General features: G+C 40.9%; 1 protein-coding gene across 1 annotated transcript in view; it reads left to right on the plus strand.

Annotated features, from left to right (window-relative positions):
• OTUD3 (OTU deubiquitinase 3) overlaps positions 1 to 18,747 on the plus strand; it is a 29,751-nt gene extending 11,004 nt beyond the window's left edge. The window contains exons 3-8 of the mRNA XM_012440187.2: positions 513 to 625; positions 3,654 to 3,776; positions 10,424 to 10,555; positions 11,040 to 11,136; positions 12,584 to 12,768; positions 13,719 to 18,747. Coding sequence (XP_012295610.2) covers positions 513 to 625; positions 3,654 to 3,776; positions 10,424 to 10,555; positions 11,040 to 11,136; positions 12,584 to 12,768; positions 13,719 to 13,892 — 824 coding nt within the window. The 3' untranslated portion in view covers positions 13,893 to 18,747. The remainder of the gene's footprint in view (positions 1 to 512; positions 626 to 3,653; positions 3,777 to 10,423; positions 10,556 to 11,039; positions 11,137 to 12,583; positions 12,769 to 13,718) is intronic.
• Positions 18,748 to 19,982: the final 1,235 nt, after the last annotated feature.

The following is a 19,982-nucleotide window of genomic DNA, read 5'->3' on the forward strand; positions in this document are numbered from 1 at the left end:
CGAGTGGCCAAGAGCCAGGACCTTGGCGTTAGGTTGCCTCAGTGAAACCTCACCTCCACTGTGTACCAGCTCTGTGACCTTGGCACAGTTTTCAGCTATTCTGCATCTGAGTTTCCTCATGTATAAAATGGTGTGTATAATAGCACTTGTCTGTGAGACTTGATTAGACCAGTGCTTGACACATAACAACCATTCTCTAATGCAAGCTGCTAAGATTATTGTGTTTGTTATGTTTCCACTGCCTTTTATTGAGTTAGCACATTGGAAGTAATCAGTAAACGTTGAAGGAATAAATAAATGGGTCCTTGCTTTATGAATGACTAGTGTTCTTCTGAGTAGCAGTCTTTGAATTGTTCAACTAGCTAAATTCCTAGACTCTGACAAAATTAATGGACTTTTCAGATATATATCCTTGTCTCTCATTATTTGGAACATAAGTAAATACCAAAGCATGTTTGCATTTGGATTTTTCTGCTATAAAGACTTCATTTTTCTTTTCTATTTCCATGCAGTGGCCAGTTTGGCAAAGCCTGGTACTTTTGCTGGCAATGATGCAATTGTAGCCTTTGCAAGAAATCATCAGTTGAATGTAGTGATTCATCAACTTAATGCCCCTTTGTGGCAGGTAGGTCACCTATTTAAACATTTATCTTAAGCTCGTATTTACAAATCAGCTTTGGAATATCCAAAGATGATGGGGCTTGACCTGTGACATTGAATTATGCAGAGTAACCAAAGACAGGAATCTTGTGGTGGCTCCGAAGTAATCCCTGTGCTATGTACAAGTGGAGTCTGGAGTATAATTTAGAAATCTTTATAGATGCTCTAAATATTATTTGACAGGCAGCTAATTGGGCAGGTTGAGGACAGAGAACCTAATGTGGAAACACAGGCTACCACCCCCTAAAGCCAGAGTGCTGCTTGTTGCTTTGTACCTCAGCTCCTAAAGACGGGCGTGTGGTTTCAGTTCATCTCCCACCCACCCTGCCCTGCTCCACCACTCCCCCATTTCTCACTTTTTCTAATTAAAAAAGTTAAAACACAGTAATTGTAGAAAAGATAGAAAATTGAAAAAGCTCATAAAGGCAAGAAAAATATTTTATTAAAAATTATATTTAAAATTTTACTTAATCACCCAGAGGGAGATTATTGCCGTTAATGTTTTAGTGAGTATTCCTGTCTTTCACACACACTTGGCTATAAAAGCATTGATATGTAACTAGAAAGGAACATACCACAATGTTTTTACACACATTTAAAACACATACACACATGTATCCATATTCACATATATACACACACTTCTTTGTCCTTACATATTATTATTAGCATAAAGGTAACAGTGCCTCTTTTTTTTCATATGGCACCTGCATATATTCCTTTGTAAATTGCTCAGTCACAGTGTTTGCTGATTAAAAATAGGTTTATAAGGATAAAATTTACATGTAGCAAACTTCCTCCTTTTCCAAGTGTATAGTTCTATGTGTTTTGACAAACGCAGTCATGTAACCACCACCACTATCAACACATAGACCAGTCTACTCTCCAAAAAGTCACTTCCAGGCTCTTTGTAGTCACGGGCCCCCTCCCCCAATACCCAGCCTCTTGTAGCCGTTCTCTGATTTGTCCTTACAGTTTTGCCTTTCCAGAATGTCATATTAAACTAGGCTTTTGTCCCTGAGACAGTGTCCTTTTAACAAAATTATGCCACAACAAAATAAGATACTCCAGGGATGGTGAGAAGTTTTACTTTATGGGGATAGAATGAGCAGGAGTGAAACAGTATCTGTGTGTGTTCTTTGGGGCAGTGTTGCGGATGTCCTGACACCAGATAGAGCTATCATTTTCCATGGGGCTCTCTTTTCTAAGGGTGATGTTTGAGCAAGAATACTGGTTACCCCTTTGTTCTAATTTTTTGTCATTAATCTTACACTCTTTGGCAGAAGTTACCAAAATCATTTGAATACACAGCATAATGATCCTCGTTCTGAAGGAAAATAGTACCAACTCAGCAATCAGCTTGCCTTTTCCTCCACTGGTGATTTTTTTCCCAAAGTTTCCTAGTTACCTAGGTAGTTGTGGAAGACAATTCTGCATAGGTAATTTTTTTTTCAAATTTATTTCTGTAGTGTTCTCTTTCATAAATTCCTGAACATTGAAACTATATATTTTTGAAATAAATTTATTAATATTTCCATTGGTACCCCCTGTGTCTTCCTACCCCAGTGAAGCATCTCATAAAATTTAAGAACTGAAACTCCATTGGTTGCTACTGTCATGGTTATGAGCTCTTGCATTAATAAAGAGTAGACTTATACCCACACAATGGAGATATAGAAACCCACATTTTTTTTCTGGTTATAATTGGAATATGTGGTCCTGTGAACAATCTAAATGTATGTAACGTAGAACATGCAAGTCCTCTGTAATCTGCCCATGAAAGTCACAATTAACAATTTGGTGAATATTCCTCCAGTTATTTTTTCTATTCATAATGTATGTATATTATTAAGCATGTAAGTGCTTTAGAGATTATGTCATTCAGAGATTCTAATAAACTGTCTCCTTTCCCATTGCTCTTCTGGGAGACAAATGGTGCTCTCTCTATTTTGTATGTGCCTAAACCAGACCCTCTGCACTTGAGATCTGCGCACTCTACTGGAAAAACCTTCCATACTACTGACATCTAGCCTTGTGTAGTTCCCGTTCCATGGTTTTTGGTTTGTTTTTAGACCATGGATACTGTTTAAATTAAGGGTAGTATCTTACTACCTGTGACTTTCAGTAAAAAGAATGTACTGATGTTTTGGAGTTTAAACAAAGTTACTGGGCTTTCTAAGGGACAAAGTCAGAATGAGAGTTTCTGTGGAGCTGGCGGTTTTATTTGGGGTATGTCCAGACCTTAGGGCTTCTGTACTGCACGACTCTAGGGAGCCCCATTCTTGGGTGTCAGGGGTGTAGTTCACATAGAATATCTCGTGAGTGGTGCCTCCAGGGTTGAGCAGTGCAGCAGTACTACTTTACTGTATATAATTTTGTTTCGAAGTTGATGTAGGTGGGAGATTTGGGTTTGTTGTTGATAATGTTTCTCACTTATTTGGTTAACAGAAAATGCTATTTTCGTTTTAATGAAAGGGGTGGATTTACCTTGAAGCTAATGAAGTGTCAGGTCACTCATTTGTATGACTCCCTTTCTAGGTCTTGGGAGAGGTTCCACCAATTTTATATTTGTAATTTTGCATTTTTTTCTTCAGAGAGCCTTCACATAGTTAGGGCTTCAAGCTCAACAAATCTGGATCTGCCCCTGGGCCTTCTGCCTTGGAAGGGGCTTGTGCATTAGGGGGGCTAAGAGGTACTAAAGCCTCTGAAGCTTAAGCGTATTTAATTTCATTGCAAGTCTGCCCCTGGTTTTTGAATTTCTTACGTGGATTTATTTCCATAGAATTACATATTAAATAAGCACATAGAAGCCTACAGGCATAGGAAGTAGATAGTTTGGAAATTGCTTGTGACATATCCCAGGCATGTTCCCAATTCGTCTCTGCATAGAACTGCTGACTAGGCTTCCTCAGCAGTCCAGGTGGGCATTTCTCTCTAGAAGCTGACAGTGTTCAGATCCTCACTGGCATGGCCCCTTTTTTTTTTGTCTATAGATTCGTGGTACAGATAAGAGCAGCGTGAGGGAGTTACACATCGCATATCGCTATGGAGAGCACTACGACAGTGTTCGGAGGATCAATGACAACTCAGAGGCACCTGCACATCTCCAGACGGATGTGAGTGAGGCCTCGGTTTTCTTCCTTATTCTCAGCCCTACAGGAAACAGGTCGAGAGCTATCTATTTGGAGCTAAAAGCCAGTGATGTTTTTGTGGAAAGTTGGCATTTAGAATCTGTGGGCCTGATTTAAAAAATTTTTTTTATTTTTTAGTTTAGGTGAGAATGACAGATAAAATTGCTTTTTTTTTTTTTTTGCTTTCCCTAATAGCTGATAGTTAACGATTGTGTGCGTATAAGATACATAGAATTTTAAAATTATTTTTATGTTTTAAGATTAATCATGCTTTTTGTCTTTGAGATGGAGTTTCACTCTTGTTGCCCAGGCTGGAGTGCAATGACTTGATCTTGGCTCACTACAACCTCTGCCTCCTGGGTTCAAGCGATTCTCCTGCCTCAGTCTCCTGAGTAGCTGGGATCAAAGGCATGTGCCACCACGCCTGGCTAATTTTGTATTTTTAGTAGAGGCGGGGTTTTTCCGTGTTAGTCAGGCTGATCTCTAACTCCTGACCTCAGGTGATCCACCTGCCTCGGCCTCTCAAAGTGTTGGGATTACAGGCGTGAGCCACCATGCGTGCCTTGATCATGCTTCTTATCTGAAATCTAAAAAATATAGTAAAGGTAAAGAAGGAAATAAAAAGCACACAAAGTCAACTCAGATACCTGAATGTAAATTTTGTTACTGTTTTGTTAGATTTCCTTTCAGTTATTTAATCCATTAAAACATGGTTGACATTGTATTTATATAGGTTTGTTTCCTGTTTTTAAAAATTAACTTGTCACATAAACCTTTTCTCATGTTTTTACACACTATCCACAACCATTGTTTTTTAAGCAATTTTATTTATTTTTCGAGATAAGGTCTCGCTCTGTTGCCCAGGCTGGAGTGCAGTGGCACCATCATGTCTCACAGCAGCCTCGTCTTCCTGGGCTCAAGCGATTCTCCCACCTCAGCCTCCTGAGTAGCTAGGACTACACGTGTGTGCCACCATGCTTGGTTAATTTTCTAATTTTTTTGAGGGGTGAGATTTCACTATGTTGCCCAGGCAGCCCTCCAACTCCTGGGCTCAAGTGATCCTCTGGCCTTGGCCTCCCAGCATGTTGGGAGCCACGGTGCCAGGCAATTTTAATTCTTGAATAGGTCCTATCTGTCCAGGGATTAGAATTCAAAATACATAATGGGATATATTGTGAAAGTCACTCTCCTACCGTTGTCTTTCAGGCACACTGTTCTCCTTGGATGCAGTCAGTGATATCAGTATATCATAAAATCTCCCGTAGTTCCCATACCAAGCAAGTACACGTGTATGTGCACATATTCCACTTTTGCCATTTTACACTCTCCCACTACTAGTTGTAGCATCCTACACATACTGCACATCCCACACATGCATCCTGCACTGTGCTTTTTAAGTTTAACATGTCTTGGGATTTAATTCATGGTAGTAAGTAAGAAACTTCCTATATCCTTTTTAAAGGCTGCATAGTGTTCTGTTCTGTAGATGCATTGTAATATTTTTGACCAGTCACTTACTGATGGACTTTTAGATGGCTTCCAACCCTTTGCTATTACAAGTAATGTTCAGTACCTTTTAGGTACCTTATTCCACACACGTGTCTGTGGGACACGTTCCTAGAAGGTCTTTGCCGCATCAGAGGATGTTGATAGGTATTGTCAAATTACTTTCTAACAAGATTTCACCAGTTTAAACTCCCACTTGGAATATGTGGCTCTTTTCCTGTCGCTTCGACAACATAGTATTACCAAATTTTTGAATCCTTTACATTGTTAGGGCAAAAATTGTTGACCTTACCTAGTTTTAATTTGCATTTTTCTTATTTATGCATCTTGTCCTGTGTTTAAGGTGTATTTCTATTTTCTTTTTTGTAAATGGTATTCATTTTCTTCCCTATTAAGTTGTCTTAATGATTTTGGGGAGCTGTTTATATATTAGGGAAATTAAGCTCTGTCTGTGATATGAGTTGCAGATAGTTTTTCGCACTCTGTCATTTGTCTTTTTGTACTTTCTCCTTCGGTCTTTGCTGTGAAATAATTTTAGATTTTTACGTGGTTAAATTTGTTATGATTTTCTTATATGCCCTTTTGATTTTGGGGCATAACTAGGAAAATCTTTTCCATTCTGAGGTTAAAAAGAATTCTCCCATGGTTTATTCTATTACTTTCAGAGTTTCACTTAATTATTAATTTATTTTTTTTTTGAGACTGGATCTCACTCTGTCTCCCAGGCTGGAGTGCAGTGATATGATCATGTTTCACTGCAGCCTCAAGTTCCCAGGCCCAAGGGATCCTCCTGAGTAGCTGGGACCACAGCTGTGTATCACTGTGCCTGGCTAATTTTTTATTTTTTTGTAGAGACAGGGTCTCGCTTTGTTGCCCAGGCTGGTCTCGAACTCCTAGACTCAAGTGACCTTCCTGCCTTGACCACCCAAAATGTTGAGATTACAGGTGTGAGCCACTGTATCCAGCTTATACTTTCACTTAAAAAAAAAAATTACATCTTGGCTTCATTTGGAATTTATATTCATGTAAGGGTATGAGGCTATGGATCCAACTTTATATTTCCCTTGTGATTACCTAGCTGTACCCAAACCATTGATTAATTATACATCTTTTCTCTGCTGATTGAAAATGCCATTTTTTCTTTCCCCATATACTAAATTCCCATATGTATTTGGGTCTATTCCTAGACATTTAGTTCTGGTCCACTGATCTCCCTGTTCACATGTTGATGCCTCATTGTTTTCGTTAGTATATTTTAAAATCTGGTGGAATTTTTTCACTCATAATTAATTTTCTTTTTTAGAGTTTCCTCATATGTTCTTGCCTTTTTTTTTTTTTTTAAATGAATGTTAGAATCAATATGTAGTTCAAAATAAATCCTACTGAGCTTTTTTTTTTTGAAACAGAGTTTTCCTCTGTCACCCAGGCTGGAGTGCAGTGGTATGATCTTAGCTCACTGCAACCTCTGCCTCCTGGGTTCAAGCGATTCTCCTGCCTCAGCCTCCCTAGTAGCTGGAATTACAGGCACTGGCCACCATGCCTGGTTAATTTTTGTATTTTTAGTAGAGACAGGGTTTCACCGTGTTGGTCAGGCTGGTCTCAAACTCCTGACCTCAAGTGATCCCTGGTCTCCTAAAGTGCTAGGGTTACAGATGTGAGCCACCGTGCCTGGCCCTATTGAGTTTTTAAAAATTGGAATCTCATTAAGTTAATAGAGTAAGAAAAAGCTGACATCTTTTTGATGTCGAGTCTTTTATTGTTTAATTGACTTTGTCATCCATAGGAACATTTTCTTCATATAGATCTTGCCCATTTTTTGTTGAGTTTATTCTTAGGTGTTTTGTGGTTTTTGTTTCTATTGTAAAGAGATCTTTTATATTTTCTAGCTGGTTATCATTTGTCAATGAGAGCTGTTAATTAACAAAATGTTAATTACATATTTAGGTATCCCACCGAACTCCCTCTCTTTTTAAAAATTAAGGCAAAATTCACATAACATAAAATGAATCACTTGAAAGTATACAGTTGAGTGGTACTCAGTACACCCACAGTGGTTGTTGTGCAACCACTTCCTCTGAACAGTCCCAAAATATTTTCATCACCCCAGAAAGAAAACCCCATACTCATTAAGCAGTCACTCCTAGTTCCCCCTCTTCCCTCTCAATCACCAGTTTGCTTTTTTTTGCTCTATGAATTTGCCTATTCTGGACATTTTATATAAATGGAATTATGTAGTATGTGACTTTTTCTCTGTGACTCCTTTCACTCTGTATAATGCTTTTGAGATTCATTGGTGGTGTAGCATGTATCAGTACTTCATTGTTTTTTATGTCTGAATAATACTCCATTGTATGGAGAGATGATTTTTTGTGCACTCATTCATCTGTTAACGGGTGTTTAGCTTGTTCCCACCTTTTGGCTATTGAGAATGGTGCTGCTGTGAGTATTTGTGTACAGTATTTGTACCAATAACCTATTTTCAGTCTTTTTGGATATACCTCGGAGTGGAATTAGTGGGTCGTATGATAAATCTAAATTTAACTTTTGGAGGAACTGCGAAACTGTTTTCCTTACCTTTGGGGTGCAGCTGCACTCTTTTACTTACCACCAGTAATATATGAAGGCTCTGCTTTCTCTTCATCCTCTCCAACACTTGTTTTTTTTCTTAAATGGTCATCCTAGTTAGTATCTTAAAGTTTTGAATTGCATTTTCTTAATAGCTAATGACATTAAACATCTTTTCATGTGCTTTTTGGCCATCTGCGTATCTTTGGAGAAATGCCTATTCAAATCTTTTGCCTGGTTGTTTTTTTTTTGAGATGGAGTCTGGTTCTTGTTGCCCAGGCTGGAGTGCAGTGGTGCAATCTCATCTCACTGCAACCTCCGCCTCCTGGGTTCAAGTGATTCTCTGGCCTCAGTTTCCCAAGTAGCTGGGATTACAGGCGTGTGCCACCACACCCGGCTAATTTTGTATTTTTAGTGGAGATGGGGTTTCACCATGTTAGTCAGGCTGGTCTCGAACTCCTGACCTTGTGATCTGCCTGCCTTGGCCTCTCAGAGTGCTGGGATTACAGGCGTGAGCCACCGCTCCTGGCCCTTTTGCCTGTTTTTGAATTGGGTTCTGCCTTTTTGTTTTTGAGTTGTAAAAGCTTTTTAAAATATATTCTAGATTTGGTGGGGTACGGTGGCTCATGCCTATAATCCCAGCACTTTGGGAGGCCGAGGCAGGCAGATCATGAGGTCAGGAGTTCAAGACCAGACTAGCCAACATGGTGAAACCCCGTCTCTCTACTAAAAAATACAAAAAAAATTAGCTGGGCATGGTAGCTTGTGCCTGTAATCCCAGTTACTTGGGAGGCTGAGGTAGGAGAATTGCTTGAACCGGGACCCGGGACAGAGGTTGCAGTGAGCTGAGATCGCACCACTTCACTCCAGCCTGGGCTACAGAGTGACACTCCATCTCAAGAAAAAAAAAATATATACACACACACACACACACACACACACACACACACACACAAAATATATTTTAGATGCTAGATTCTTATCAGGTATATGATTGCTGAAATGTTTTTGGTTTGCAGTAGTTTTTTTTGTTGATTCTCTTGTTTGTTTCAGTTACAGAATTGTATCATCTACAAAAAGATTACTTTTCTTTTTTCTTTTTAATCTTATAATCTATTTTGGCTAATTGCTTTGGTTGTTACCTCCAAAATACTGTGAAGTAATAATGGTGGGAGTGATGATTGTGCTACTTCCTTTAGTGGGAACGAAGGCATCATTCCGTGTATCTACTGTGGTTATTTAACCACATCCATATTATAAAGCCTTTGGGTGGTTTCCAGTTATTCACCATTATAAGTAACACTGTTGTGAGCACTTTTACATAACCCTTTTCCTTCTTTTTCTTTTCTTTTTTTTTTTTTTTTGAGACAAGGTCTAGCTCTGTTGCCCAGGCTGGAGTGTAGTGGTGCGATCTTGGCTCACTGCAACCTCCACCTCCTGGGCTCAAGCCAGCCTTCCACCTCAGCTCCTGAGTAGCTGGGACTACAGGTGCATGCCACCATGCCTGAATAACTATGTATTTTTTTGTAGAGATGGGGTGTTACTTTGTTGCCCAGGCTGGTTTTGAACTTCTGAGGTCAAGTGATCCACCCCCATCAGCCTCCCAAAGTGCTGGGATTATAGGCATGAGCCACTGTGCCAGGTCCATAAATCTTTTCTTTCTTTGATATTATTTCCTTTGGCTAAATGTCAAAGCTGTGAAACTGCTGGGTCAAAGACTCTTGTAACTCTTTGTCAAATTGTTAGGGTTTATTTTATAATAGAATGCTTTGTATTAACATTCTAAGGAATGTACTGCACATGGCTGGACTCCACTATACCTTTACATTCGAAAAATAGAACTGTCTTTGCCCATTTACCTATCTCCCTGCATTAATGGGAAACAGAAGAAGAAGGTGGTTGAGCAGTTACAGAGGGTGATTTTAGCTTTTCTGATTTAAGGCCCATGTTGTAAAGGTCTCATGGACCCCAAGTGAACTGTTCTTTGTGGCTTTAGGATTCGGATTGACAGGTTTCCCTGAGTGTGGTAGTATGCTCTTCAGGTTAGATGAGTCATGCTCACCTGCGGCTGTCCAGCTGAAACAAGAGCTTCAGTACCTCTAAGTGTGCTGATGATCAGATAAGGCTTGAGAACCAGAGGGAAGTTGTATGTAGGTTTCTTCAAGACCAGCACTGTTTTTGCGCAAAAGTTCATCAGGTGCGAGTGTAGAGGATCCTCTTCTGTGAAGCTCACGGCTCTGAAAATCAGCTGAGACAACTGTGTGCGGTCAGAGGCAGCAGTCACTGACAGTGTTGACATCCAGAAACCTTGGGAGTGCTAATGCCTTTCTTGCTGAGCAGTTATTCTGTCTTTTGGGCCTTTCTTTTCGATTCCTCTGTTGTGACTTGAAGCACAATGAGTGGATAAAATGTAGCCTAGTCATTGCTGTTCTCTTAAGGTTGTTTCTAGATGTTTTCCCCTATATATTTGAATTTTTTGAGATTAGAGTGTCTTAGGTTGAAGATTTTGAACATAGTTTGATTTTCAACATAGTTCCCTGATTATTATTTGTTTCCTTTAGTTTCAGATGCTTCATCAAGATGAATCAAATAAAAGAGAAAAGATCAAGATAAAGGGAGTAGACTCTGAAGACGACCTGAGAGACGAAGTGGAGGATGCTGTCCAGAAAGTTTGTAATGCCACTGGATGTTCAGTTAGTATTTCTGTTATGCAGGAGTGATTTAGAAGCAAGCGTTGCTGTGCCTAGCTTACGTCCTAGTTTCATAGCACCTCCAGCATATTAGCACCTTGCGGGCCAAAACAGGCCCATGAAATTTGTAGTTCGATTAGCTTATATGGCTTAATGAGAGCTGTTTATTCATTTCCCTCTTGTTTGCTAGCAGTACCCAGTACTGCTCAAAATTCTCAGGAAGTTTGTGGATTTAATTTTTCCTGACTAGTGTTTATAGTAGTACAAATGCAGTCTTATAAAGGGAATTCATTTATAAATGTACATTAAGTGGTTATTTCAAGGGACCAGCCTTATTGAAAATTGACATTTTCTAAATGGACAAGGTTCTGAAACCTTGTGTTGATTCTCACTATTACATCTTTATGTTTATGAGTATTGAAGTAGAGCTAGGTAGAAAAATATACTTAGAGTTTTGAAGTGATTTTTTTGTTTATTTCTTGGATAGGATTTTAATTTAATAGTCCAAAACCTGGAAGCTGAAAATTATAATATTGAATCTGCAATAATTGCCATGCTTCAGATGAACCAGGGGAAGAGAAATAGTAAGTCCATGACTAATATTTATAAGCCTTCAAAATGATTGTGTTGGTAATTTTCCAAATATTTATTTTTAATCAGGTCACACAAGTCACGGGTGGCAATTGTTCTGTCATTCATTTAGGAGTTGTTTATTAAGCACATTGTGTGTGTAGACATTTTTTACTAGGTCCTGGCCCTGCTTCAAGGGGAGTATGGTTTAGGGGTGGAGGGTGGATGGTAAAATGGTGTGATAGTTCATAATGGGGTGGGAATACAAGGTGCTCATCAGGGAAGAATTATCCTGTTTAGAAATAAGATCCCCTTAGACGAACAAAATGATAACCAAAATAAAATGGAGAGAGAAATACCTTGTTTTTCTTATAGAAATATTTAGATTTCTATTAACTTGTGATAATTTTGATTTTATTTTTTAACTTGAACCAAGTTTAATTTGTGACTCAGACAAAGGAAAAGAAACGTAATGGCCGGGCTGGGTTGGGGGGCCTATGCCTGTAATCCCAGCACTTTGAGAGGCTGAGGTGAGAGGATTGCAAGGTCAGGAGTTTGAGACCAGCCTGACCAACATAGTGAAACCTGTCTCTGCTAAGAATACAAAAATTAGCCAGGCGTGGTGACACACACCTGTATTCCCAGCTACTCAGGAGGCTAAGGCAGGAGAATTGCTTGAACCTGAGAGGCGGAGGTTGCAGTGAGCCAAGATCATGCCACTGCACTCCAACCTGGGCAACAGAGTGAGACTCTGTCTCAAAAAAAAAAAAAAAAGGAGAAAAGAGATGTAACATCTTGTTAATTTCTCAAGTCATTTATTTAAAATGATATCAATAAATACTGATTGCCAGATATTATATGCCAGATACTGTTTCTGGCATCATAGTTCTCCATGTGATTGGGTGCTTTATTATCTACTATGTATTGGCTGTACTTTCTTAGAAATCCGTAAGTATCTTGGTCTTTATGACTTTAAACAGCACCCACCAGTGATCTGTGCTGTTCAGTATAGTATGTACCTATCACGTGTGCAGTGAGACTGGGGAGCTACATTTTAAATGTTGTTTTTGATTTAAATGTAAATGACCACATATAGCTGGTGGCTAATACATTGGACAGCATAGCTTCACAGCCTGTTTCTTTTCTGGGTTTTGGGTGCAAATGGAAGATTTTCCCATAAAAGTTTATGTTAAAAACATAATTTATCTAATAAAGCACTCTGCTGGTAGGAAGCTGATCAAAAGGCTGGTCAGTGGGTTATTTTAAAATTTATCTTCCAAGTTTTACCAGTTTTTTCCTCCTATGTTTCCCACTGTCTTGACATAAGAATTTATCTCAAGGAAACTTACTTGCCATTTGACTGAACTAGGGACCCAGGTAATTTTGGAATCATTAATACAGTAATCACCCTGTGTAACTCTCTTTGTTTCTCAATTTTAATGAAATATCTTTCTTTGGAAGATGCAGAAGAGAATCTTGAGCCCAGTGGTCGAGTGCTGAAGCAGTGTGGCCCTTTATGGGAGGAGGGTGGCAGTGGTGCCAGGATCTTTGGAAATCAGGGCTTAAATGAAGGCAGGACCGAAAATAATAAGGCACGGGCCAGCCCTAGTGAAGAAAACAAAGCAAATAAAAAACAAGTCCCAAAGGTATGTGAGATGGGGTCGAAAGGGCAGGTGGTGGGCCAGTGTGATTCTGTGACAGTGGTGGGAACTTGAGATTCATTTTATCTGTATTTTCCTTATGATTTATAAAAGTAGCTAGTGTGGAAAATCTGGGGAATGCATAAAGATTGATCAAGAAGCAGAATGACCTCAGTTGTCCTGTTTGGTGTATGCAGCGACAATTGGAAGGAAATATACCCTAAAATTGTCCTCAGTGTACCCATGAAAAGCCTTCTTTTCCCACCTAACATTACTGTACATGTGGGCTATTCCTTTGTTTATCCATGTTTTTTATAAATGCCATGATCTGCAGTGAACACCTTTGTGTATAAATCTTTGGTTTTTGCATTATTTTCTTGGATAAAATCCCAGAAGAGGAATGAACAGGTTAAAGGTCATGGATATGTGAATCTTTAAAGGCTTTTGGTAAATTGTCAAGTGCTTCCCAGAAAGGCACATCTCCCTCCCCGCCCTTCACTCCCACAGGTAGTATGTGACATCTTCCATTTTACTGAATTTGGAATCATTTTAAAGATTTTCACCAGGAAGTTCTGAGCTCAAAATGCCACACAGTGTAAAAAGCCACAGCAGAGGCAAAGATGCAATAAGCTGCTGAGGATTTTGTCAGAATTACCTGGGACATTATATTATGTGGGGAAAGGTGTCCTCTGACACGTGTGTGTTACCTCCCTCTGGATGAGGGCTGGCTTCTTTAGGTCTTCTTGAGTTGGTTTATGAGAAGAGTGGAATTGATTTTGTTTGCTAGTTCAGCAAGGAAATACAAATTTCAATGTAAATCATCTTTGGCTTCTTAGATTGGTTTTCCCTGTTCCTGCTGAAAAGCAATCCGTGCCCTTTGCCACCATCTCCATTCTAGCAGTTGGCAGCTCGAGTCCACCGTGCTGCCTACTCATCACCGCGGCCTTCTCTCTCAGGTCACAAACAAACAGAGGCGAGAACAGCAGTGGCTGGAGAAGAAGAAGCGGCAGGAGGAGAGGCACCGCCACAAAGCCCTGGAGAGCAGAGGTAGCCACAGGGACAACAGAAGTGAAGTAGAGGCGAACACGCAGGTCACCTTGGTGAAGACCTTTGCTGCTCTCAACATCTGACTCTCTGGCATCCTGGGAGTTTTAAGAAGCGGCTGGAAAAGGAGTGCTGTGTGCCAGACTTTCCACTGAGGCCGTCCTTTTATAAAATGAAACACAACCAACAAAGCTCACACATGAGCTCACAACACTGAGTTAGTTTCCTTCGAGCTGCCTCTTTTTTGTTCAAAGTTTTATTAGTGATATGTTTTGTTTTATGAAAATGCAGTGAAGCCATTCATATTCTGTAATACAAAATTAAAATACTAAGTTTTAGAGGCAGATAGGTCAGGAAAAACCTTTTAAATGGTGGTTTTATTTGTCCTGAAAAGACTTCAGTGACCCTAGGATCTTTCCTTAACATTTGGGGTGAGTTTTGCTGTAATGGTTCATGAAGTAGTTTAGAATAATTGTTAAAAATTCAGTGACAGGTTTCCTTAGTTTCGCTTTCATTTTCAAACAGATACTAACATATAGGGTAGCTTATAAATGATCTCCAACTCAGGAATATGTGTAGATTTTACTTTCTTCTAATCCAAGTTACTCAGAAAATAATTCGGGAATTGTTGTCCCAGAGTTTTATGAGGGTTGTGGCCTGCAGTCAGGATGGAAATTAAACAACCACATTTCTGTCCTTCCTGATTCTTTCAGATGGGATGCAGGTGCTGTTAGTTCATTTGCACTCAAGCCATATGATAAATGCAGCTGACTGTTAATTAGGCCTAGGCCCTGTTGGGAAGTTGACCGTGGTGTTGGGTTTTTGGTATTTGTTTTCTGACAGTGGGAAGATGGCATGTTACTGCTTGTGTTACAGTTCTGGAATTCTGATAGTTTGTAGAGCAGGGTCTGTAGTTGTAACAGGAGAAGAACTCCTGGGGTTTTGCCTAAGAGGAGTCTAAAGAATTAAATGTTTTTATAGGAGAAACCTAGAAGAATAAGGTTTTTCATGTTCACATTTTAAATAACGATTTTTTTCCCTTGTATTCTAGACTTAGATGCCTTCAGAGAGATACATGGTATCTTGACCTCACAGGTCGCTAAACTTAGTATTGTGGAAATTAAATCTTATAAAATGCCACATTTATTTCTTTTTATTTAAGCCCTGTTTGGCATTTCAAAGTTGGGAAGACTCCAACATCTGCCGGAAGTTGTTGGACCATCAGGGAAGAGAACATACTTTGGTTAAGACCCTCGAATGACTCTTCAGTTCTGAAATAGACAGACTTGGGCAGTGGAGAGATGTCATTCCTAAAACTGAGTTAGGTGGACGTGAACTTAAAAACCGTAGTGTATGAGGTGGCTCGTCTTGGACAGTCTTTGTCTTTTGGAACCTAATACTTGGGCAAATAATTGATGCTGAGTTGATTTTATCTGCTCCACCCCTCACATTTCAGATGTTGGCAGGCCCTGGAGTTGTCAGAGATTGTCTTTATCAGCAGGCCATTTGCTTTCTTCAGTTTTACTGATGTCTTTTTTTTTTTTTTTTTTTTTTGACTTTAGTGGCTTTTTGTAGTTGGAGCATCAGTAGTCTCTTGGAATTGCTCCTAGGACATTGTGGTTTGGGCTTCTCCCTGGGTATAGTACATTGTAAAATTTAGCAGATTAAAAAAAACTGTACAGCGTTTTTTCTGTGCACATCACAGAGTCCTGAGCTTGAGGCCGCGTTGCTCTACTCATCCTAAACGGAAGATGTCTGTTGCCTTACTCTAAGGGGTGGGAGCCAGTGCTTTAGGATCTATGGTTGTCTTGGTTTTCAACTCTGGGCAGATTCCTGACTGGCTTGGTGTTTCTGAATGAATACACTTCCCTGTCTGTTTTGTACTGCTTGAGTGCAGAAGGCCAGATCCTCTCATAAAGATAAGATTGTATGCCAGAAATTCAGATTAGCAGTCAACTTAAGTGAGACTCATTGTCAGAAGTCATAGAATTGCTTTATTTAACTTGGTTAATGAAGGTGGCCTTGGGCCCTATTGGGTTTTAGAAGTTTTAGAAGCTGCTAAAAAGTTATTAAAGAATATTGGGAACATTTATTTATAAATTACCTAATTCTGATAATAGGCTTCAGCATTTCTGGAGTATATTAACGGTGGTTTAAAAAACTAATCAAATGGCTTTAGTCATTTTCTTTTATTACTATTTCACAGCTTTTCAGTTACAGTTGGTCTTTGTTTAGTGTGTTAATGATTAGGAATGGGGTACATGCATCCAGCTTCAGTGATACCTTTAGCCAATGGTTTGAATTTAGACTTCACTGCCTCAGTCTCACTGGAGTACATAAGATAGTTGGAATCGATATGCTTAGTTGCCTCAGTGTGCACCTGACAGTTACTTCACTGGCATCCCGAGTGGAGGCCCGGCATGTTTAGTCCTGGATGACTGTTGTCAGAGCTGTCACTCTAGCACAGGTACTCATGTGAACTCTCTATTAGGAACTGAATGTGTCTTAACCTCTGTGTTACAGCTCGGCTGGTAGAGATTTATGTTACATGTTACATGGGATTGTCTTACAGTGTGGTCAGGAGAAAGCGGATGGAGCAGTGGTGCAAAGCTGCTTACTGCTCTTATAAACTGTATATAAAGGTTTTAGGGATTTTTAAAAGATTTTTTTTTTAGAGGTCAAAATAAATTCAATTTTAGTGGCAACAACTTTGAACTAGAGAGGTAGATGTATTAAAACAACATAGAACCATAACTTCTAGATAATGTAGTTGCCACTAGGAGATACTAGAAAGGTAGAATGTGTATGTACATTTCGTTTTTCAATAATAATGAATATACACTTTCAGGAGCAACGTATGGCTGAGAAATTGTGGCAGAAAGAATTTTAAATGTTAATCGAAGTTGTCTGTAGTTTCTTTATTAAGCTCTGAAAACACTTCCAATGCCAATTTGATTCTGAGGGCTTGGGAAGTGGGATTTCCCTTGTGGAGCAGCTGGAGCTGGCATGGAGGGAGCAGGTTCTGTGGGTGATTTATTATGCCTGCCCTGCTTCCCTCAGGGAGCTCCTTTGGTGTAAAATGATGAAATGATGTGATTGTCGGGGTGGGGGTGGGGTGGGATGGGAGGAGGGCCACCGTCAGTTGGGGAGAGAGTTGCTCACTATTACGTAGGTAACATCAGCTGGACTTTGGCGCTGAACTGTACTCGTAGTTGAGTCCCTGTAGTCAATGTGCAATTTCTCTAATTCTGAGAAACTCTGTAGACTCTGCCTGGGTTTTACTGGGTCAGCATAGAATGCTATCAGTTTACTTCTGAAATATTCAGTCAGTTATAGGAAACCCGGATTCCTAGTCAGAGGTGACTAAGAATTACCCTGACCAAAAGGATCTTTGCAGGGGGAAGAGATCGGAGCTTCCTGATTTTAGCGTCGCGTCGGTGGCCCCCTCCGACTCCTGTTTTGGGTAGATGCATAGCTCTTCACTTTCTTACCTCAAGGCTCTGTCTAGCCACGTTAAATCTGTAGACTCAGAGTCTGATGCAGTTTTTCTGTTTTGCCGTTCTCATTATTCAGTTTCATTCATCACAGCTTTCAGAACAAGTGTTGCTAAAACTCTGGGGCCTTTGACAGTTGTTCTGAGGTGATGTAATAATGGCACTTTTTATAAGGTGTGTTTTCCTGGCTCTAAAATAAATTGTATTTTTTTAATGACATCATTGAATTGAAGCTCTAGATGGCATATTTAAATTATAACGTCTGTCATCACATATTAGAAAGGGGACAGTCATTTTTGGAACGTGGAGAGAACGTGGAGCACCAGTCAGCAAGTGCACGTCGAGTGCGGAGCTTACCATGCACTGCTGATGCGGGGCCTCCGGAAAGCTGTGCCTTGTGGCTGGCCCGACCCTCTTCTGTCCCGAGGTGAAATTCCTTTAAAACCTCAGGCTCTGACCTATGTCTTTGAAGCAGCTGCTTTGTAGAGCCCCTCTCTTACTGTCCTTGTTAGGACTGTTTTTTGGCTCCATGAAAATGTTTAGCATCCTTGCAGAATTACTTGAGAAGGGGCTGGTACCAGTGTAAAGAGTATTTCTGTAAAACTATGAACTTTTGCATAGGGAATTTATTCTAAGCAGGGCATAGCCGTGATCCAGAGCAGCCTCTGCTCACTGCCAGTCCTTGTGGCTGGCGGTGATTGCCGGACAGACCCTCTGTGGCCTGGCTCTCATCCTCGGCGTGTCAGCCTGCAGCAGGCTGCCTACCCTCCATGACAATCACGTGAGCTCAGCCACAGACCTCAGCCGGCGGTTTGATCCCTGGCAGGCCCCTCGAGCAGTGCTGGTGAGACTCCCCACATTTTCCCACTCTTACGGTTCACTTTTCATAGCAGGAAGGGCCCTTGGCCTCCCCAGTGACTCTTCTAGCAGCCTCCACCAGCACTAAGCTCAGAGGAGAGAAGAGCCAGGAGTCAGATGTCACACCTGGGGGCTCCCCTTTCCCATGTAGAAGTGTTGGCGTGTGTCAGTCCCCTTTACAGAGGGGAGGCTGTGTCTGTGGAGAAGGGGCCTTCTCTTTTTCTAATTGCACTCTACTTGTTCTAGCTTCAGTCTGGAGATATTAAGACCTCCGTGGGGTCATGATCCATAGACTTAGCAAGTCTTGCCTTATCTATGGAGCTCGATGGTGAGAATTGTGACCGTTGTCTGACATCCATAGTTCCTTCCCCCTAGATCGTTTCTTTCTACAGATTGTGTTCATCCAAACCATTTTATTTTTTATTTACCAAAGTACTGTACTTGGCTATTTGCAGTGTTTTCAAAACCAAATGTTTCTTTTTTTGTGTTTTTAATCTTCGATACTCGGTGCAATAGAAGCTGCAAAGATGTGCCACTTTATCTATGAAATGGAGTTTTGTATACCAATAAATTCTAGTTTAAAAACAAAGTTTTAAGTAGTTTTTATCAGCATCTGACCACTGTTTGAGTGAATGCAGGGAGACTGAGTGAATGCTGGGAAGCGTCCTTTGTAGAGACCTTTGTGTGGGAGGTTTGCGTGCACGTGTGCTTGTGCTTGTGATTGAGTATTCTACGTGTACACTCCTTTGGGATCCGGCTAAGCTTGGAACAGCTGATTTTTGCTTTAGTGCAGGGAAGTGCAGCCATCACACACAATGGCAGGGCCATTCGTAAGAACCGCACGCTTAAGATTTCTGCCTAATATCTGAGAGCATCTCTTGATAGTTTGAAACTGTTCAAATGTGGAGCAGTTGTTTGTCAGCAGGCACCTTGGGCTCCTCTAGAACTCTCAGGATTGTTTAACCCCATTCCAGGAGGTGGCTCCCTGCCAAGGCACAGATAGCACCGTCTGGGGCATGACTCACCTAGAAGGGTCCACAGGAAACCAGAGCAAGGGTAGTCCTCCAGTACGTCCAGCAGGGGCCCCATCCACACAAGGGCTCTGGCCATTCGTGGTGTCCCGGGGCTGGCTCAGCAGACCTCACCATACCATGATTTTGACCTTGAGACTCCCATTCTCTGATTTTGTACTCAACAAGCAGCCTTCTGAATTGGCTCCCTGGTGCCTTGATCCCAAAAAGGACTGGAAGGTTTCCTGGATGAAAGTCAAGAATATTCCAGCTCCTGCAAGCAGATTCTCCCACAGTCTCTCAAATGATCTTCCCTGTGTGATTCTTCTTCAGTCCCCGACTGAAGAGACGGATCATCTCTGGGTAGACAGACACTGTCTGGTTCCTGAGCCCATGAGGCCCAGATTCAGTCTGGAGATATTAAGGTACCTGGATGCAATTGAACAGGTCCCGTTAACCTGAGATTCTTTCAGAAAACCTGCTATGGTCCAAAGTGATGTCCCAATCTAGGTGCTGCCCCCACACTGAAACACTTCCATGGCCTTAATTCCATTCCAGGGATTCAGCTGGGGCCAGGTGGCCACTGTTAGGGGTTAGAGGGGCTTCCTGCTTGAGCAGCGTTGGACCGGGTGACCCGTAAGATCCTGTGTGGGAGATAGGATGAGTGTTTTTTTTTGAGACGGAGTTTCGCCCTTGTTACCCAGGCTGGAGTGCAATGGCGCGATCTCAGCTCACTGCAACCTCCGCCTCCTGGGTTCAGGCAATTCTCCTGCCTCAGCCTCCTGAGTAGCTGGGATTACAGGCACGTGCCACC

Source organism: Aotus nancymaae, unplaced genomic scaffold, assembly GCF_030222135.1.
Source record: "Aotus nancymaae isolate 86718 unplaced genomic scaffold, 86718_ANA_hifiasm-v0.15.2.pri h1tg000053l, whole genome shotgun sequence".
Classification (NCBI taxonomy): domain Eukaryota; kingdom Metazoa; phylum Chordata; class Mammalia; order Primates; family Aotidae; genus Aotus; species Aotus nancymaae.